The following is a 22,857-nucleotide window of genomic DNA, read 5'->3' as shown; positions in this document are numbered from 1 at the left end:
GATATATACTTTATATCGTGATGCTAATTCTGCTGCCCTTGTTTGCAAATTAAAAAGCATTGTGTATATTCTTGAGGGATTTGCCTGTTGAGTAAAGCCAATCTACCAGCAGTAAGGATAGAAGAAGTCTTTGGGAGAGAAGGAGAAGCGCCCACTTGCTAAACAAACTTTTGAAAAGTAAACTTTAATAGTACCTTATGTTTTACTATGTAAGGATCACCTTGTTTGTTACTACACTGTATTCCTGCTTGTCTGTGCACTCGGTGACCTGGAATAGAGCAGCCTGTAGCGGCTCAAGTGACCTTGTGGCTTGGACCTACAGCATGCACTCATGTGAAATGATAGTGAGGACAGGGCTGCATGTGACTGGGGCAGTGTCATGATGTGAAAAGGGGAACAGAAAGAATTGGGAATCCCCAGACAGAGTGTTAGGTACTGAAAGAAAGAGTGTGACGGGATATAGTTGGCATCCCAACAGTTAGGATGCCGGTGGTCAGAGGACCAGCACTGTAATCATAAGATAGACTGGTGTTGGAAGATTGTCTCATACAGAGGGGCAGGTTACACCACAGAGTTCATACTGTACAACTAGCTTGTTTTCAGAAGCGTACAATACCTACATTATGTCAATATTTATGTGGATAAAGGTTAATGTTTGTAACCTCCCTTTAAAAAGACAAATGTGAGTTATATGTTTTTCCTCTCCAGGTCCCCTGTGTAGCGCGAGTGTCTCCTCCTTTGGCGCACGCCCTGTCACCATCTTCAGCAGCTTCTTAATAGCTGGGGGACTCATTCTGAGCAGCTTTGCACCCAACCTGTACTTCCTTTATTTCTCATATGGATTTATGGTTGGTAAGTCACTTATTTTGGACTTTTAGAAGTTTGTAATTTCTTTGGCCTTTTTTGACAGGAGATGAGGAGACATTTGCAGCTCTGTGTATTGTGTTTTAAGATAATGTATATTTGGAAGACCTGCGAGGTCCATAGGTGTGTCTATTAATGCACACAAAAAGTAATCTTTTATCATCTGAGGTGTCCCACTGGTCACTGGAACTATTGCCTGTGCCTGTGAATAGGGCACACCCGGGCTGTTTATACGGTGTCCAGATGATAGTTCGACAGTCAATAGGTCTACACCATATGGTCAACATGCATATGGTTGACATGATCAAAAGGTCGACAGGTTCAATTGGTCGCCATGACAATGATTGACACAACATATGATCTACACAAGTTTTTTTTTTAAATTGCTTTTTTTTTCAACTTTTTCAAACTTTACCATCCACGTGGACTACGATGAGAACATTAACCTCTACCAAGCCCTGCGGCAGCAGAGTGAGGCACCTTGCTCGTGTGAGGGGACACGGTATATCAATTAGGGTTTTATCTGCTGAAACTTACAATTTGACACCCAAAGCACACAAAACACTTTTGTCAACCTTGTCATGCGTCGACCATTTCCATGTCAACCTTTTGATTGTGTCAACCTTTTTCACATGTTGACCATTTGGGGTCGACCTAGACACTGTCGACCTTTTTACTGTCGACCTTTGGAACTACACCCATTAGTAAAGTCTTGAAAAACAGATTTTATGGGTTGGATGCAGCAAGACGGAAATCACTTGGTTACCAGGGTGAACTAATTCTGAATATTGTTGCAACAAAAAGTTGATATTTTTAAAAGGTTTGCAGACTACAGATTGCTGCATTTGTTGCTTTGCTCAAGTACACGTGACACATTTCTAGTTTCATAGTATATTAGTTCTGTTTATACAGATGTAGCCATGCTCATCTTTGCTGCGATGTAGCATGCTGCAACATGGCTTGCTGCATGGCGTGCCAGGCTTCGATTATCCCCTTTATTATTGCTGCACTTACAAACTTTTCATACAACTTATGTTACTGTTTCCGTCATTAGGGTTTGGATGCGGCTTACTGTACACAGCCACGGTTACCATCACCTGCCAGTACTTTGAAAAACGTAGAGGGCTCGCACTTGGTATCGTCTCAACAGGTAGTACAAATGTGGACGTATTCCAACTACACCGTCTCCGCTGCTCTTTTATGACAGAAATGTGACTGTTTTTGAACTGATTGATTAATAATATTAATAGCAGATGACGTTTCCTAAGCATTTCATGTATTCATACAGACACCTAGGACAGAGCCACATAGGTGGCATTACTGCTATGATATATCTGCTATCAAGTGTCTTCTGTGGTTGATTTAATTTTAGTTATGTTATAGACAAAATGTAACTGATTGATACATTTGTGACAATAATTATCAGTTAACTGCTGGAAATAGGGCGAAGACGAGTTTAACTTGTTACAGTGTGATAAAAGAGATGCACCCGTCCTTAAGGGAGACAAACCTGTCAGACTATGCCAAGTTTCTTCATTTATATATGCCAGTGGTTCTCAAACTGTGTTTTCCTAGGAACCCTGGGGTGCCTCAGGACACTTGTAGCGGTGCCTCGGTTTGGTGGTCCAGGACCAATTCAAATTATTCCTGGTCATTGTAATAGGCAAAACCAGTGCTGGTAGCTGTCAATCATAAGATATGTGAACAAACATACCACACAATTGAACCTAAGCACGACATACTGTATAAACACAAATACTTAATATTTCTTTCTAAATTTCTCAGTAAAAAACTTTATCAGTGAAAAAACTGCTGATACTCCAGGTCGCAGGATTCCAAAAAAGAGATATGTTACAGTGTATGTCACGTGACATCAGTGCCCTGCCCCCAGAGATGAGACATTTTCCTGCTCCTTCCCATGTGAAGGAACAGGAGAATGTCCATCGGTCGGCTGCGGTAGGGCATACACTGCCCGATGCGGCCAACCGGACACCTTGAAAATATCTAATCGGTGGGACATGCTGGACGATCCGGCATGCCTGGCCAATCATTATATTGGGAGGATCAGCCAGATAATTGTAGTTTGTATGACCAGCATTACCAAATGTCTGTACAAAACATTCTGCTGAATATTGAACAAAATTCTAACTTGCAAGCTCCTGCTATTATCAGACAGTCAGACCAGAGCCGGCAGCCGGCCCCTGTAATCAGCTTTGTGGTCTAAATAGACCACAAGCTGCCTACTGTAAAAAAAAAAAAACCATAGTTTAAAAAAAACGCTTACCTGAAATGGTGACCTCCTCTGATAGGCGGATCAGCTGATGACTGCTGTCAGCTGAGTTGCAGAAAGTACCATCCAGCGCCTTCCTGCATCTCAGCTGATCCGCCGGTCAGAGAAAGGAGACCACCGCTCAGCCCCGGTACAGGTAAGTATTATTTTCTTATTTTTGACACCAGGGGCAGGTGGGCTAGGGCAGCAGCCACAGGGCTAGAGTAGATGGAGTGACAGATGGGAGTCAGTGGTGGCAGAGTGGAGAGGGCAACAGGGACAGTGGAGAATGTGAGCTGGGCAGTAGATTGGGGGCCAAGGCAGAGGAAGAAGAGGGAGCAGCAGCGGCGGGGGGTGTCAGCAGAGCCGGGCAGCAGCAGGGAGTCCAGGGCAGGCTCAGTTGGAGCACGGGGAAGCAAGAAGCCAGACTGCAGTACCAGAGGGCTGGGGAAGAAAGGCAGCAGCAGCGGTGGGGCGCATGTGCAGACACATTCCCACTTTATTTTTTCCTAAAAAACACTGTGAGAAGTGTGCGGAGTGGATTTGCAGGGACCGAGCTTTCTCGCAAGCTCTGGCCCTGTCAGTGATTTTTGATACATTTAAGTGACATTTAGGCATAAATATCACACCACAACCACATTTGACTTGCAGATTGTAGCAAATAGTGTCCATAAAGCCACTAACCAATCAGCTTCTAACTCTCATTTTACATGCTATATTTGAAAAATGACAGGAGCTGATTGATTGATTGATTGATTGATGCTTGTATTTTTCCACTTTATCTCTCTCCAAGCTTTTATAAATACCCCCCCCTTCCCCCACCAAAAAAAAAGTATAAAAAGATATCACCTTATTTGCATTTAGTTCCCTGAATTGGTAAATACTGTACTGTGCAGTATGTGCAGTAGGTGGAGGGATCAGCCTTAATTACCTGAATCACATCATCACTCCTTACTTGAACATACAGTTTGAATCATCCCCTCCTGAATGTCCCATTTGGCCATTCCTATTGGAATTTCCCAGAGAAGATGATGTGTATGCTATGATGGCAAGTACGAGTAAAGGTCATCCTTCATAATACTTTTTTAAATAAAAATTTTTATTGAAGAGAAGGCAGTACATGCACGAAATGACAATGCAAAGAAGACAATCTGATGCAAAGATACACATTGGCAAATAACAGGTGACAACGTATATCATATAGAGAATCAATTCCAGTAAAGAATAAAATATTGTACTTGCATACTCATATCCTCCTCAATACAATTTTTCATTTTTACAACTTACCTAAACAGGCAATAAAACCAAAGTAAAAAAAGAAAAACAAAAGCCAACATGCTGACTTAAACCCCAAGTGCACCGCAATGCTCTAGAGCAGGGCTGGCCAAACCGGTCCTCGAGATCTACCAACAGTTCATGTTTTTCAGGCCTCCTGGAGATCTGTAGTATTGTCAGTTAGGAATGAATGCAGCACATCTTCATTAGTAATGACTACACCTGTGCACTAGCTAGGTGGTCTGGAAAATGCGAACTGTTGGTAGATCTCGAGGACTGGTTTGGCCAGCCCTGCTCTAGACCGTCCATAACGTCGCACAACAGTAGTTAGTACCCCCATACAACGGAAAATTAAAATTACGGAGGAAAATCCGGTGCAGAATGTGTAGATTCAAGCCAAAAAGACCAAATTTTCCCATAACGAGTACACGCATTATTTTGCATATAAACATAGCGTTCCTTAAATACAGTATCGTTAACCAGTGTTTTAAAGGAGGATAATGTGGGTCCAGTATGCGCCATCCACTTCCTGGCAATACACACGTTTGCTAAGGCACACATATTATATAGATATCATTCCTCCCATTTAGAGAGGGAGTCAGAGACACCCGTGCCAAGGACACATAACTTCGGAGTAAGTACCACTGAAGGGATACCCGTATCTTCCAGAATCGACCTGACCCCTGTCCAGAATTAAGTATGCTACAGTCCCAAACTAAAATCCAAAAAGTTCCCTGGAGAGTATTACATTTAGAGCATGGCGTGGAGTGACCAACTCCAATACTGCTCAGTCTCACAGGGGTCATATAGGTCCTGTGAAGAATATAAAACTGAATCTGATGAAATATGAGAGACGTTGTAGCTGTACAAGGGTATTCTCTAGCGATATCCCACTCTTCATCGTCCAGAAGACCCAAGTCAGTCTCCCAGCTCACTCAGAGACGGGAGAGAGGATCAATGTGAAACTGAGCAAGAAGAAAGGAATGAGCCAAAGAGACAGTCTCAGTACGCCCAAGGCTGAGGAGAAAGGTCTTAGTAGGAAACACACTAATTGAGGGCGGGGAGTCCCTAAATTGCGTTTGGAGTGCATGCCTGAGTTGGAGGTACCTATAAAAAAAGGAATTAGGCAGGTTAAACTCCTCTTTAAGTTGTTGAAATGATTTTAATACACCATTACAGAACACCTGAGATAGGGATATGACAGCCCTAGGGGCCCACGCCGTCCAACCATCAAAAGAGTTCAACTCAGGAAGCCATCGGGAATGCCAAAAGGGGGTATCTGGATCCAAATCTGCAAACCTAGCCAATTTACGGAGTGAGTGCCAGATTTTAACAGATTGGAAAACAATAGGAGGAGAATATGTAGACATAGTCCCACTCAGTAAAACCTGCAGTGGAGTGAGCTCAGGGTAATAACAGTGGATAAACACATAATGCAGAGCGCAAACATCAACATCAACCAAGTTCGTATATGCGACATTTGAGCAGCATAATAGTACAATTGAAAGTTGGGGAGTGCCAATCCCCCATCCAGTCTGGACCTAGTGAGAGTAGGCAATTGAATTATAGGCCATTTATTGGTCCATACCAAGGAGGAGAGCACACTGCCCAATTTCATAAAAAAGGAAGGAAATACATACACCGGGGACTGTAAAATAATAAACAAAATTTTGGGTAACAATATTATTTTGACTACATTGACCCTACCGGTTACCATCAAAGGGAGTTTGCACCAAACCTTAGTCTTATGAATAATATACTGCATTAAGGGATGTAAATTCAAAGGGACAAACTCAGAAGGGTTATTCGTAACCTGAATACCCAGGTATTTAAATTGAGTAGTCCAGCACAAAGGTAAGGAAACCTTCGGGACATCGGGAGGAGGACCCACCACAGGCATAATATAAGACTTATTCCAGTTTATGCAGAGACCCGAGTAGTTACCAAAATTATTAATAACTTGCAAAACCAAGGACATAGAAACAGTGCCGTAACTAGACATATTAGCGCTGTGTGCAAGAAACGGGATAGGCGCCCCCCCTTTATATAAAATAGAGGCAGTGCATGCCGTGGGCGCGCATCAAAAATATAGGGGCGTGGCTTCATGGGGAAGGGGTGTGGCCACATAATAATACCAATTCATATTACGGTGCACAGTAGTCTCCATTATTCAAATTACGCTGCACAGTAGCGCCCACTACACTAGGCCCACTTTTACACATTACGGCAGACAGCGTCCACCTTTTACACATTACGGCAGACAGCGTCCCCTTTTTACACATTACGGCAGACAGTCCCCCTTTTTACACATTACAGCAGAGTCCCCCTTTTTACACATTACGGCAGGCAGAGACCACTTTTTAAACATTACGGCAGACAGAGTCCACCTTTTACACATTACGGCAGGCCAGGGGTGTAAGTACATACCAGATGCCCGTACACAGATGCCCATATATACACACAACCACATATATACATACATGCACAGTGCGCACAGCCACATATACACACACACACACACACACACACACACACACACACACACACCAAGCCACATATACACACACAGCCTCATATACTCATATACACACCCAGCCACATAACTATGTATATATACTCTCTCTCCACCCCGGTCTTCTCCCCTGTCAGTCCCCTCTCTGCCCACCTCCTCATGCAGCCACCGCTGCCACTGCTGAAAGGACCTGCCTCTGCGTACGGGAGCTCGATCCGTGCACCTGAGGGAGCCGGGCACCTGTCTCTGCATGTGGGAGGCGGGAGCCGGGCAGCGGGGATTAGGAAGTGGGATCCGGGCAGCCAGTCTCTGCGTGCGGGAGGTGGGAGCCGGGCAGCGGGGGTCAGGAGGGGTGAGCTGACAGCCGGAGTGTGGGTCGGGAGCTGGGCAACGGGGGTCAGGATCCGAGCACACGTCCATCATACATTACGGTACCTCCCCTTTCATTGCTCGCTCCGGAGGCAGCACAGAGGTGGCTTGTAATGAGTCAGTCTGACTCATTACAATGTCGCAGACTTTGGGGCCCCTGAATGGGGATGTGGGCAGTTGCGTCCTCAGGGCGACTGCGCTGTGTGCCAGCCACACCTGGCACACATGTAGTTACGGCCCTGCATAGAAAGCACGTAGTCATGCAAGAATAGAAGGAGATCGTCTGAATAGAGAGCCACCTTGTCAGTTCTGGGACCTGTGCTCAATCCCACTATATCCTGGTGAGAACAGAGTATACATGCAAGTGGCTCAATGGCCAATACAAACAACGCGGGAGAAAGAGGACACCCCTGTCTGGTGCCACGGGACAGTGTAAAGGGAGGTGAGACATACCCATTCACCGAGATCCTGGCACAAGGTTGTTGATACAAAAATTGAATCCACTGAATATACTTAGGACCAAAACCCATGGCTCTCATAATCTCCCACAGATACGGACACTCCACTCTATCGAAGGCCTTGGCCGCATCCAGAGAGACCAAGACCGAGTCAGAAGGGTACACATGGGGGGACTGAAGCAAGGTATACATACGGCGTAAATTAATGGAGGTAGACATGCCAGGCATAAAACCAGACTGGTCCGGATGTATAATGGCAGATATAACTGTATTAAGTCTGATAGCTAAGACATTTGCCAGAATCTTGGTGTCTGTAAGAATAAGGGAAATTGGCCTATAGGAATCTGGATATGTGGGGTCTTTTCCAGGCTTTGGGAGTACAATTATGACGGCCTGTGCTATAGAAACAGGAAGTCTATTTGTTGCAAAGAACTTTGAATATAATGCAGAACATTTTGGGGCAAATGTATCTATATATTGTTTATATAACTCAATGGGAAGTCCATCGCTACCTGGAGCCTTACCATCAGGGAAAGCTCTGATGGCAGTAGAAATCTCCTCAGTAGTGATAGTAACAGCCAGGGAAGCACACGCATCAGCTGACAATTTAGGAAGAGGAACTGTCGCCAGATATCGGCACAGCTCCTGGTTAATAACACAACCTAGATCTATATACCTCCTTGTAAAAAGACCAAAACACTTGTGCAATATCAGGTGTTGTAGCAACAGTAATACCAGCAGGGTCAATCAATTGCGTGACAACAGTCCCCGGGCGATCATAATGAATTAAATGGGCCAATAGGCTATCAGGCCTGTCAGCATGCATATATAAGGAATTGGCACGGAACGTAAGGCTTCGGGAATTTTTATCTGCCAGGTGGGCCAACCAAGCTGATTGAGCCATCTGCCGGTGAGTGTTGGTAATGGGAAAACCATCTCTCAGGTACTGTATCTCCAAATCCCGAAAGTCAGACTCTAAGTCTTTCTCAGTGCGCCGTCGGGATGATTTAATGAGAGCTATACTTCTAAAATATGTGCCTCGTAAAAAGGCTTTAAATGAATCCCAAACAACTGCCATGTGGGCAGAACCAAGGTTGATATTAAAATATCCCTCACACTGTCCCATCAACTCAACATTAACACCAATCTGAGCCAACGAAGACGGATGTAGTTTCCAGTAAGAATGACCCCTTTATCATTCTGGGAAGAACCGAAGGTGATACAAGTCCAGGTCGATTCTGGAGAAAGAGCCATGCTTCCTAGAAAAACAAGAAAACTGTTGTAACAACGGATTACGAGTCCTCCATGCATCCACCCAGCCTAAACTGTCGACATAACCTGCAAATTACGAGGGGCCACTGCCAGTCACAGGGGAAGTAGGTAATCTCCATTTATCAAGGGAAATGTCTAAGCGGTTATTAAAGTCACCCAAGCAGATAACGGGGGTGGTATTCATGTGACCGGCAGTTGGGAGACCGACAGTCACATGACCTCCTCCAGCATCCCAACCCTTCTCTATCCCGATGGTCGTCATGCCGACCAACAGGGACTATTTCCACTCTGTGGATGGACACCCATAGAGTGGGAATAGAACCCATGGCGACCGCAGGTCGCCACCGAGCCCGCAGCGTGGTGAGCGCAGCGAGCCCGCAAGGGTCTTGCTGCACTCGCCCCTCCCCTCCGGAAACCCGGCGTCGGTATGCTGCCAGGATACCGGCGTTGGTATGCTGACCGGCGGTCTCCTGTCCGCCGGTCAGCCATACTACACCCGATAACGGGTGTAGCTACAAAAAATGGCTGCCTTTTGTAAAACATCATACGAGAAAGGGGGGGGGGGGATGTAACTAGCTAATATAAAGTCTGTTGCAAGTACAGTTTACAGCCTATAAAGACAAATATACCTTGGGGATCCATCTGCAGGGATAGTAATTCTAATTGTACCGTCTTTTTAATCAAAACAGAGACACCCCTTGAGAAAGATGAATGCGAGGCGTGGTACGCCCACCCACCCATGGTCGCGAAATGATAACAGTCTGCTACCCTCTAAATGTGTTTCACTAAGGCAGGCGATGTCCGGGTCATACTTCTTAACCATTTTGAGGACTAGGGAGCGCTTCACTCTATCATTGAGTCCCCGGACATTCCATGCTAAAAATTGTAGAGCAGACATAAAACACACAGGGCAAAATACAGGTTAAGGATAGCAATAACTGAGAAAAATAAAAAAGTATGAGGAAGAGCACACGCATACTGCCCATCATAATACAGGACAAACAGACAGCTGCGGTGCACAAACATGGAGTCAGCAAAAAAACAACAGTAAAAAAACAAAAACAAACCCAAAACCCAACTGGCCCCCACCCCGTATACCTCCCCGATTAATGGCATACTTCACTCCCTAAACCGAACCCAAAATTCAAAATAAAGTATACGCTAAACAATCACAGCAAGCAGTAAACATTCAACGTATATCTGAAAATAGTGAAACAAGAACTCTAACACCACCAACGCACGGTGGCTCCCCAGATCAATATGTATAGATCCAGGACAGAACACCAATTATGCGACAAAAGAATTCAGTCCGGAGCCATTTGTCGGCCACCCGGTGCATAGCAGTCAAGCCAAGCAGCTGCCCGCCGAGGAGTATTAAAGAACTTAGATTCCCCCTCTGCCACCACTCAAAGCCTGGAAGGAAACAGCATGCAGTAAGAGAGGTTAAGGTCTCGAAGGCGTCCCTTGATAGGCATGAATTGAGCCCTGTGTTTTTGGACATCTGCTGCAAAATCAGGAAAAGCAGATATCTGCACACCATTCCTGGTGAGTGGGCCCTGAGTATGCCCAAGGCGAAGGACTGCGTCTCTGTCCTTATAAAGCAAAAACTTTGCGCTCCAGGGGGTAAAAGCCAGAAAGGGATCCTGTGAGCACGGTCAACTGCAAATTGAGGAGTGAAGGAGGCTGCGCCATACAATTCTTTAAGCCAGGTCTCCAGAAATTCCTCAGGGTGTGAACCCTCTTCTTTCTCCGGCAGGCCAATGAAACGGACATTATTCCTACGCAGACGCCCCTCCATGTCCAATAGCTTAGTTTGGATAGAGGAAACTTGCTGAGACAAGGAGGAAACATTTTGTTTCAGAGGGCCACTCACATCTTCCAACGTGGAGAGACGGGCCTCGGCCTCCCCAACTTGTTGCACATCCTGCCGCAGTAAGGATAGATCACACTGCACTTTCTCCATTTTGTCAGTCAGACGCTTTTCACTGCCTGCAATAGCCTCAAGCACCTGTTCAATAGACGGCGGAGGTGGGGAGCTGGGGCCCGCCGCAGAAGAAGGGTCAGATGAGCAGACTTATCAGGCATGGGCAGGGAGGCAGGAGCCTGAGATGCAGATTGTCTGGCAAACTTCTCCAGCTTGGCCGCAGCAGAGCCTTCTTTCACTATAGTGCAAAAAAGTGAGCCAAGCAAAAGCAGAGAGACACAGGTAAATTCTAGGGCAATAAAGCAGGTGTACCCAAAAGAAGGCCCAGTAATATGAGGTGTCAATCAGGGCAACAGACCACCAGTCCAGCAATGGCAGGAAATAGTATATAATAGCAGATGAGCCTGGACAGAGGCAGAAACAGCATCCACCAATATTGCAGAGCACAGTACCTGAAAGGGGCTGCCAAGGTCTCCATACCCCCAGGAAAGTTACAACAGGGCTGCAGACTGGATGTGTAATCAGGGAGAAGCACACTCTCACAAGATGGCCGACGGACACACAGGCCTCGACCTCTCCTCACAGACCAAGCGCAGGGAGTAGTCAGCGCGGTAACCCTCCAGCACAGAGGGCCAACCGCGCACTAAGGAGGCAGGGGAGTGCAGACTGACACAGGTAAATTCTAGGGCAATAAAGCAGGTGTACCCAAAAGAAGGCCCAGTAATATGAGGTGTCAATCAGGGCAACAGACCACCAGTCCAGCAATGGCAGGAAATAGTATATAATAGCAGATGAGCCTGGACAGAGGCAGAAACAGCATCCACCAATATTGCAGAGCACAGTACCTGAAAGGGGCTGCCAAGGTCTCCATACCCCCAGGAAAGTTACAACAGGGCTGCAGACTGGATGTGTAATCAGGGAGAAGCACACTCTCACAAGATGGCCGACGGACACACAGGCCTCGACCTCTCCTCACAGACCAAGCGCAGGGAGTAGTCAGCGCGGTAACCCTCCAGCACAGAGGGCCAACCGCGCACTAAGGAGGCAGGGGAGTGCAGACTGAGCCTCTGAAGCGGGAGCCGGGCAGGCGGAGGGCGTGCAACTGGAAGACCGCTACCGCCACAGAGGTTCCCGGAGTGCACAGGCCGCAATTACGGAGCTCAGCTGCGCCACCAGACAGGAGGGACACAGCGGCCTCTCAGCACACCAGCAGTGGCACAGGATCACAGGTTACTGACGTGGCCCGGACAGGAGCCTGGACACAACGCAGAATGGGCTGCAGGATAAAGGTACTGGGGAGCTCCAGACAAACGTGTCTCACTCCCTTGCTGCCGTGGCCACGCCCCCCCCCCCCCCCCTTCATACTGTGACATAGTGTAAAATGAACTCTACTCTGAGGCAGGAGTTATACATTTTACATAGAAGGGTGGGTATTAGATATCATCTATAGTAGATATTATAAGCATTCTCTTTAACCAAGGAGGAGATAGAAGCCTTAGAGACTCTCTCTCGCAGCACCGACTGTGGGTTATATTTACTACGGTGCATATTTTTAGAAGTGGAGATGTTGCGTACCAATCAGATTCTACTTATTTATCTAGCACCTTCTAGAAAATAATCGGTAGAATCTGATTGGTTGCTATGGGCAACATTTCCACTTCTAAAAACCCATACTTAAGTAAATATACCCCTAAGTGTCAGCATCAGATGGACTCCCCAGATCCCTTCCCCACTGAAGCTCATGACCCGGAGTGACCGGTAAATTAACATGGAGCAATAGGTTATAAAGAACAGATATAATACCCTTTAAAAGCAGACTACAGAAGCACACAGACTTAAACGGGGTCATGGGTCTAGCAATTGAGGGAAGGGGAAGAAAGTCAGCAAAGTGTTACATTTAAATATAGGCAAAACAGTAATAGTAGGTGAATATACCTTTTAAAGAACTCAAAGAGAGGCGCAATCACCTATGGCATTGTTGTTTACTGTGCATGCTTCCATTCCCATCAATGAGGAGAATGATAATATTCCTATACCTGAAAGGTTCTCAGTCACAGTTCTCAAGGCACCCCAACGATCCAGATTTTAAGTTTATCCATGCTTGGCCACAGGTCACCTCAGTCAATTTGATTTAAACCCTCTGTGCTGATCCATGGATTTATCTAAAACCTAGACCGTTGGGGTGCCTTGAGAACCACGTTTGAGAACCTCTGCTATACCTGAAAGCTCAATACTCTTTCTTAAGCACCTATTTGAGGCTTCTGTTCATATTTGCATTGGTATCTATCAGACAAGCGCAGAGTAGACCCTGATCCAATGTTGTCCAAGTGCAAAATCTGGGAACTGCATGCTTTTAGGGTCTTGGCTCCAATATAGGATGAGTGGGTATATTATATTCCAATAAACATTTTTATCTGTATTTTCCAGGTTCCAGCGTTGGTACCTTTATATATGCGAGTCTGCAGAAGGAGCTGATAGCCCTTTATGGACTAGATGGGTGTTTGCTAATTGTTGGGGCACTATCGTTAAACATACTGGCATGTGGTATTCTGATGAGGCCCTTGGCTCAGTTGCCTAGCACTACACTTGAAAAGCCAAGCACGGAAAAAGTCCCAGATACCTACCTCATCTACCATAAACCAGAACAGAACAATGAAGAAGACACTGGGATGTTTGAAAAGGAAAAACTCCATGAATCAAACGGGGACTTTTGCTTGCAGGAAAATAATCTCAGTAAAAGAGAATCTAGGACTCAGTGTGAGATTGTAAAGGACAATAGTAATAACACAGTTGTAGAGAAACGGAAATGCAAACAGCTTGTTAAAAACAAATTCTATGGTTACTTGGATTACTGGGAAGATACTTTGGGCCTGTTCAAAAATAAAGTATTCACTGCCCTATTCATTAACATTTTGCTCTTTGACATTGGGGGGTTTCCACCCGGTTTTCTCATGGAAGATGTTGCCAAAAGTGCTAATATTGATAAAGAGATCATGGTGGTACCTCTAGTATCCATCACTGGTATTATGATGGCCGTCGGGAAGCTTGTCCTAGGTATCATGGCTGATTTTAAGTGGATTAACACGTTGTATCTGTATGTCTTTACTCTAATAGCAACAGGTTTGGCAGTATTTGCAGTTCCTTTTGCCAAAACGTATACCACCTTGGCTATTATTGCTGGGGCAATAGGATTTTTTACTGGGAACTGGTCAATATTCCCGTATGTAACAACAGACATTGTTGGTCTGGATAAACTCACTCATGCCTATGGGATACTGATGTTCTTTGCTGGTGCTGGAAACTGCCTCGGACCTCCTATAGTTGGTAAGATATAAAATTAACTTGTTTGCTTTTCTCGTCACACATACACATATTTTGGTGAATGAGGATACTGTGAATCAAGGTAATAAAAGTCAGAGGACAATAAGATAGATGTGATGATCTCTCTGTAGGTCATCTACCTAAATACGTAAAAGTAAGAAAATTGCATCTTTTTTGAGGAAAACAGAAATACAATATTAATATTTATGATCAACCATGTGGCCAGCGGGACGGCTGTTCATCATCTTGCTGGCATAATGAAGGCCCTATTTTTATGTGGAGGCCTGGAGCTGTAGTCCCATCTGCTCCATTGTTAATCTAGCCCTGCCCTCCTGAACTGCTGTCCACCCCTGTTAATCAGCTCCTCTCTATCTGCAGCCGTGCCTGTTTGTCTGGAACATAGCATAGAGAGTCTGCCCTTTGTCCCTCCCACTTGTAAGCATAGGGAGCCCCACCAGCACCCTCTTCTCCTCCAGTTGCCCTTGTAACTCTGACTGGAGCACCACAAAATACAGAGAACTGCTCCCCCCATGCCCCAAAGCCCATTAATATCGATATGGAACTGGATCAATATATCGTCCTACACGCTATATTGGAAAACTAAAGGGCAAAGACAGAAAAGAATGGGAGAGAGACCTAGGTGGGAGAAGAGAAAGAGGAAAGAGAGATTGGGGAAGAGATAGGCAAAACAGCAGAGTAAAAAGAGAAAGATAGGGAAAAGGGGGACAAACATGGAAAAGGTGGAGCAATACAGAAAAAAAATCAGGAAAAGCTAGCAATGCCAGTTACAACAGATAGCGCCACCATGTGCACACCCACTACCCTCTGCAGCCGCAGTGAGAGAAGGAGACTATAGGAAACAGGAGGAGGGGAAAGAAAAGAATGAAAGGAGAGGGAAATGAAAGCAATAGTGAGGTAAGATAACCATAGAAACAGTAGTAAAAAAGGGAAAGGGGAAGGAATACAGGGAGACAGGAGGAATAGGGGGAGATAGGAGGATTAGAGGAAGACAGCAGGAATAGGGGAGATATATGGGGAGACTTATAGGAATAGGATCAAAATAGGGGGAGATGGGAGGAAGGGGGCAACAATTGGGAGAGACAGGAGGAATAGGGGGAGAGAGATGGGAAGGTTGGGGAAGAGATAGGAAAAAGGCTGGGGTCCAAAAACTAGTTTAATAGACCCTTATTATCATTAATTTTCTATTACAGATCTCTGTCCTTTTCTGCCTTACTGCTCACTGCAGCTGGCTTAGTTGCTCTGGGTATTATGCAGAATATGTAAAACAAGAAGAAGGAGGGACGGGAAAAAGAGGGACATGGGGACAAACAATAGCTATTTTCAAAATTTCCATCAATTTATTACAGGTCTTATATTCCCAACTATCTGCTATATTCTTCTACATAAAGGGGTGGGGTGGGGGGGGGGGGGATAGTTCAAATATCTGATAACAGAAATCCCACATATATTTTTTTTTCCTCTTTAAATAGCAAGTGAAGTGCGGCACCTTTTAAGCAAGCATCTGAGTTATTATTTTTAGCTGAGCATCCATATGTCATTGTCTTCATTCATTTTATCTCCGGATGGTATAACTGTGTGACTGCGATTGATTAATTAATTACAATTAGCTCTAGAGGGAAATATGGAATCAGCCAATCAGAAGCAGCTAGATAGTTCTTCTGATGCTGCTCCTGATCATCATCTGGCTTTGTAGCAACTCTATAGAACCAGAAACAGATACAGCTCTGTAACAGGATGTGTCCACGTCTAAGTTAAATACGTCATCCTTCTACACTCAGTTTACTCTTGTCCACTTCTGCCCATCCCATATTCCACTGCTCCAGGCCTTCTGTATAGGAGCACAAGTCTTTGGAATGCAAAAATCTGCATATGGACGCATTTTTTGGCATGCAGGTGCAGTACGGAAGTGCTTGTTTATGCAAAAAAGGCGTATATCCAGCTAAAGAGGCCACATGTTGTAATACATACATTTTTTTATTCTCTTTAATTAGTAAGGTAGCAGACAAACTAAAGTCATGTAAAAAGAAACAAATAACATTACAAGGAGAAAATAGAAGTACAATATATGTTGTAATACATACATTATGAAGAACTGTTTGTAAACTGGGTATGCACAGTGACATATACAAGTCCAGTATATGGCTTATTTATTGCGATTCTTGGAAAGCCTAAAGCCTCACAAACGTTTGTGGCCCTCCCATGTTTGGTATTAGTGGCCCTTCCATGTTTGACATTAGTGACACTCCCATGTTTGACAGTAATGGCCTTTTCGTGTTTGATTTTAGTGGCCCTTTCATGTTTGACAATAGTGGCCCTATCATGTTTGACATTAGTGTCCCTCCCATTTTTGATATTAGTGTCCCTCTCATGTTTGATAGTAGTGGCTCTCCCATGTTTGATAGTAGTGGCTCTCCCATGTTTCAATTTCCAACGTCCCTAGAAAACATATATATGACAGCATTTTTGTATTTTACTAGTATTCAGCCTGCAAGTGCTTAGTGTGACTGTCCTCCTGTTATTATGTGGACAGCATTGTTCTATGCTATTATTTTTGTATGTGGTTCCAGTGTCCTGTGATCTTCTATAACACACTGTTCTAGCACATAACACAAAGTTCTTAATAGTGAATTATACACCGGGATTCTGTAAATTGCAGTGAAACCAGCTGCCACATAATTTGATATTTTTCCAAGTCCATATTTTAGTTCCAGGGATTCTCACAAGATTTCACATATTTATGTCAGTTTTTTTTTAATAACCTCTAATTAACTGATTGTCTTTTCTCTCTTTTAGGCTGGTTTTTTGACTGGACACAGACGTATGATATTGCCTTCTGCTTTTGTGGAATATGTGTTCTCCTCGGAGGACTTTCCTTGTTAGTTGTGACGTTGCCATGTTGGAAGAAATGTAAAACTAAAAAGTCAGGACCATCTTCAATGAGTTACTCCTATAAAGTAGCTTCAAGCGTTTGACTTTGAAGTATTACTGCCAAACATTTCTTAGAATTTAGTGAATTGTCCTACTTCTTAGTTAACTAGAGGGTTATGTGCCCTGGATTCTTAAATTACAGATTATTATAGGCACTATAAAATAGAATAATCTATTACTTTTCAATAGAGATGAACAAGCTGTTCTTTAGAATTTTGCCTTATAACAACCATGTGCATTTCCCTTGCGGAATTGGTGCCTGAGGGCCCGATTCAGCTTGGAACGCAGGAACGAATGCGTTTGCACGCCGGGGCCTTTTGAAGTGTGCCACGGGCAGAAGCTGTACTGCGCGTGCGCACACTGTGATCTCACATTTGTGAACACCTCAGCCTGATTGACAGGCAGAGGCGTTCGTGGGGCAGGAGGGGGCGTTGTGTCTGCGCTTCGGAAGCGGAATTGGGGATGCGGTCTGGGCAATGCCTACGTGTCCGGACCGTTTGCAGGGCAGGCAGCGGCGACTGTGTGACATCACACGCAGCTGCTGCGACCCAATAAATGATGCGTTGCCATCTGCCTTAGCAGCTAGTCAGCGTATGCAGAAGCGCTCGCATTTTTGAGGGGGGGGGCAGGACCTGGCATGCGGGACGGACCTGCCCTATGCTGGGCGTCCCCCCGCATGTCAGTGTAATGGGTCGCACATCTAAGACCCGTGCTGCATTAGGAAATTCCCTGCTCTGCCATAAATTGTGATTAGCAACTATTTCATATCTACTTTTCAAGGTAAAATTCAGTATTTCCTTATTTTAAAATACCTGTGATGATAAGCCTTTATGTTAAAAGGAATCTCAGGAAATGTGTCAATGTAATCAATTGGAAATGTATGTTATCGTTTCCATCCATATCAAACAAGCTGCTTTAAAGTTTGTCAAAAATGTGTAGTATTTATGAATGACAGGCAAAAAAAAAATCCTCGTGTGCCTTATTTCAGAGTTTAGCAATAAATAATAATGACAATATGCTATTTCATTTATATTAAGTTGGACCAAAATAGTTGATGTATCTTTCCTGCTTAGTACTCTTTTGTAGTCCAGGCATTAATGACTAAATGAGAATTTAAGGCAAATTCCATCTTCAGAAAAAAAAATGTTTTGCAGCAAATTTATTTTCATTTCCCTGAAATATGACAGCAAATCTGTTGTGTGGTACTTTTATTTCTAGGGCATACTTTGCCTACTCCCCCGGAAGCTGTGGGAGGCTCCACATTTTTTAGGTTATCCCCTGCACCCCTGGAGGGGTTGGTGGATGTGATAATACATGAAACCTCGGGTACGTATGGAAGGGGTGTGGCTATAATGTGTGCCCCACCCCCAAAGCTATCTGCAGCATCTCCTCTCTGGACTTCTCCCAGAAAAGAGATGAATAAAATAGGCAAGTATGTTTTAAGGGGCCTAGTCATCAGGTTCATTGTACATGCAGAAACAATAGTTTCCGCCTGTTTTAAGTAACTCAATAAGCATTGCTGCAATGCAGAAGTTATGACTGATATCTGCTGGCACAGCACTGTCCTGATATGACACACCATCTCCATACACTAATATGTGGGCATAATGTTTTCATAGTTTGACTTTGGGCACTAATGACATCTTCAGACGGCATCGGCCCGCTGTCGGGGTCAGACTGGCCCACAGGAGTACAGGGGAAACCCCTGGGGGGCCCACTGCCTGAGGGAGCAACCCTTCCTCTAGGTCTCAGGTTCCAAACTGTGCACTTGATTTTACATATCTTACATTATACTGCACAAGACATGGTGCTGTTATTAATCAGGTTCATTATCATGCATGCACTCCCCCTCTGGAGACTGGCCACACCCCAACACGTGGGCCCCTACCACTGCATTCCTCGGTGGGCCCTTCATGCTCCAGTCCAACACTGCCCGCTGTGTCCTGCTCTTTCCTGTTTGAAGGAGAACCTCCTCCTCTGGCCTATGCGTTGAGGATAACACAGCCATGTCAAAACCTGGCAGTGTACACTTTTGCCACAACTAATTATGATAGGTATCACGGAACATCTACTTTTTGTAGCAGCTGCTCCAGCACCAACGCAATCCCGGAGCTCCAGGGCTATTCCCATGACACCCATAGAGTGGTAATAGATCCTGTGGCAAGCGCAACATGCCACCGAGTCCGCAGCGCGATGAGCGCAGTGAGCCCGCAAGGGGACTCAGTGCCCGCCCCGCTGCCGGCATTCCGTTGTGGGCGGGATGCTGATGTCGGGATATTAACAGCCGGCATCCCGCCCGTCGGGATAACGTATGTAATCCGTCTGCTGATGCAAATTGTGGCAAGTTAGAGTCCTAATTTCCATGTAGTTTTTGTCACTAGTAATGAATCCCTCATATGCACAGACCTTAGTTTTTCTGCTGTCACATTTAAGGGCAATGTTCTCAAACACATTTGCTTGTAAGATAAACTTGCTTCTGAAGCTGGAATTAAAGTCACTTACAAACCAATATACAAAAGTGGAAGCTGCTCAGTCAGTTTTTGTTGTTACTTACAAATAAAATGCCTTTTTAATGTCAGCACCCCCACAAAAGTATTCTGCGCCTGGTTGTGAATGCAATTGGAAGAATCTACAATGAAGCGGGGAGTCAACAAGCCAAATATTTGCAAAATTTATCACAACCGCCCTTTATTTTAACCCATTTCATTTGCCCAAAGTGTCAGTAATTGGCTCTATTGCACAAAATTAAATTGTGCTCACTTACTGTATTTTGCAAGCACCTTCTTTAGGCAGTTAGAATTAGAATTAGAGTTTTAATGCAAATTGCAGTCAAATGACTTTTCACTTTGTTTGCAATCAGGCAATTATCTGATATGATATGTATCACCAAGGGCAGGGCCGAAACTAGGGGTTTTGGCACCCAGGGCAAGGCAGTAATTTGGCACCCCCCATGTGCGCACACACTCTTTATAACTGTGTCAAAAACACACCAATAAACAGTTGGCAAAGTGACAACTAGCACCGTCAGGGTGCATCCAGCACCATTCCCTAGGAAAATGGATAGGAACACAAGAAAATTAACATGCACCTCAGATACAGTATTGTGGGAGACTCTGGCCAATCGCTGTAGGAATACAAAGCCCAGTCTACCAGTAGGGGCCTAGGACCAATTAAAGAGGAGTACCAACTTTATGGGGAGGACACACACACAATGTGGATTATCCTAGCTGCAGGGAGGAGTGGCTAGTGTTATATACCTGTTATAAGCCATGCAATCACTGTATCACTCACTGGGGGGGGGGGGGGGGGGGGGAATCCAGCTGCTGTAGGACTACAAAGCCCTGCATGCAAGTTAGGACCTAGGACCACACTTTAGGAGGCAACAGCTGTCCTGGCATATAGAGAACTCACCCCAGTGCCCATACTAATTATCATCTGCTGCTGCTTCCTCTCACCTTGTCCTCTTATGGTGGAGCTGCCGTACAGGAAGGGGGAGACCCTGAGGTACAGGGCCAGGGGCAGACATAGTTTACACAGGCACAGGAGAGTGTTAACGACCACCCCTGCCCCATTCTGATATAGTTGCCAGAGGGGGGGGGGGTTTCCCAGGCATCCACATTGGTGGTACTGGGGAGCAGGGACCTGCAGCGAGGATTCTGGGACCCGGCAGTAGGTAGCCCCTTAGGGCCCTGTCCTCCTCTGGTGGAGCTGCGTGCAGGAAGTGGGAGGCGTTGGGGAACAGGCCTGGGGGCAGACATCGCTTACACAGGCACAGGAGTGTTTGAGCGGCCAAGGGCAGTACGGATGGTGTAATGGTTAGCATTACTGCCTCACAGCACTGAGGTCATGGATTCAATTCCCACCATGGCCCTAACTGTGGGGAGTTTGTATATTCTCCCCGTACTTGCGTGGGTTTCCTCCGGGTACTCCGGTTTCCTCCCACAATCCAAAAATATACTGGTAGGTTAATTGGCTCCCAACAAAATTAACCCTAGCATGAATGTGTGTGAGTGTACATGTGATAGGGAATATAGAGTGTAAGCTCCACTGGGGCAGGGACTGATGTGACTGGCCAAATATTCTCTGTAAAAGCGCTGCGGAATATGTGTGCGCTATATAAATAACTGGTAATAAATAAAATAAATGGACCAGTGCTTTGGAAATTAAAGGGGGCAGCTGGAGAGTCTTTGGTCACCGCCACTGCCCCATTCATTAGCGTTCTAGTTGCTGGAGATGGGGGAGTTTCATTGGTGGGAGTTTCATTGGTGGTGCTGGTACCAGCAGTGAGGGTTCTTGGAGCCGGTAGAAGGTAGCCCCTTAGGGCTGAGACGAAGGAGGGAAGGCAGAGAACCCATCTCTGCTCCCTCTCAGATTCTGCACCCGGGGCGCATGTCCCCTTAGCCTTCCCCCCTAGTTGCGGCCATGCCAAGGGCGTAGCTACCATAGGTGCAGGCAGTGCATCTGCTATGGGCCCAGAGCTGAGAGGGGTCCACCTTCCCTGTCAAATTTAAATGTATTATATACATTTTTTAGCCATTAGGTGGTACGTAGGGGTCCTTTCAAACTTTTTCCTTGATGCCTGCAATATATCTAGGTATGCCCCTGGACCTGCTCATTGTAGTGTGGTATAACGTGAACTGGAGGGCATTTTAATGTTATATAATATGAACCAGGGCACTGTAATGATGCGCAATATGAATGGGGAGCACTATATATCATAATGTGAATTGGGGGTACTGTGCGGCATAATGTGTACTGGCAGATCTGAAATGTGACATAGGGTGAACTTAAGCACTACTGCGATTCATAAAAGAAACTACGGCACTACTATGGGGCATAACATTAAATAAGGCTCTGCTATGGTTCAGAAAATGAACTAGGGCACTATTAAAGTTAACAACTGCTGCAGAGAAGTGTCTCTCTAGAAGCATTAGGATGGGGGGCCCTACAAAATGTTGCTATGGGGCCCTCAAAGTTCTGGCTACGCCCCTGTGTATTACTGTACTCTAAGTATTATATATTACTGTAGAGAATATTTAGTGCAGCAGGTATCACTCTGAGCAACCCAAAACAGTGTTAAACTCAACTTAAAAAATGCAAGAAGTTTGTCCTAACTTTCTATGTACATTTATGTAAGCAATGCTACAAATGACAGGTTCATCTAATATGAAAGTATTATGTGGCTTTTACAATTACACTGTAAATGTTGAGTCTCCCATATCGGAAATTCTTGGGAACAGAAGTATTTTGGATTTTAGAATTTCATTTAAGTTTCATATACACATAGTCTGAAGGTAACTTTATACAATATTTTTATTCATTTTGCGTATGAAAGTTTGTGTCACTATCTCAGTCACGCTCAAAAAGTTCTGGATTTTGTAAAATGTTGGATACTGTTTTGTTGAGATGTTAGAGAGTGACGGAGGAGGGTCTGTGTTGCTTTTTCATGGCATAAATGATTTATTTTTTACATTTTATGTCCTACACTATGAAAAACTAAAAACACCTCTGTCCCAAGATAGCAAAGGTTATTCACTTTATTGGGGCAATACACTATACTCCATCTATATTTCTTCTTGTTGCATAGTACAGTACGATTCAGTTGTGTTATACTGTACTTGCTGCCTTCAGCAAATTTTAGCAG

The 22,857-nt window shown here is 44.9% G+C and overlaps 1 protein-coding gene across 3 annotated transcripts in view; it reads left to right on the top strand.

The window, feature by feature from the left end:
* Nucleotides 1–20,516, top strand: part of SLC16A9 (solute carrier family 16 member 9) — an 84,338-nt gene extending 63,822 nt beyond the window's left edge. For all 3 annotated transcript variants that reach the window (XM_063961763.1, XM_063961764.1, XM_063961762.1), the window contains 4 exons: nt 709–852; nt 1,919–2,014; nt 13,371–14,267; nt 17,079–20,516. In XM_063961763.1, the coding sequence (XP_063817833.1) occupies nt 709–852; nt 1,919–2,014; nt 13,371–14,267; nt 17,079–17,257 (1,316 nt within the window). In that variant the 3' untranslated portion in view covers nt 17,258–20,516. The remainder of the gene's footprint in view (nt 1–708; nt 853–1,918; nt 2,015–13,370; nt 14,268–17,078) is intronic.
* Nucleotides 20,517–22,857: the final 2,341 nt, after the last annotated feature.

Source organism: Pseudophryne corroboree, chromosome 3, assembly GCF_028390025.1.
Source record: "Pseudophryne corroboree isolate aPseCor3 chromosome 3, aPseCor3.hap2, whole genome shotgun sequence".
Lineage (NCBI taxonomy): Eukaryota > Metazoa > Chordata > Amphibia > Anura > Myobatrachidae > Pseudophryne > Pseudophryne corroboree.
This window is presented reverse-complemented; position numbering and strand designations above follow the sequence as displayed.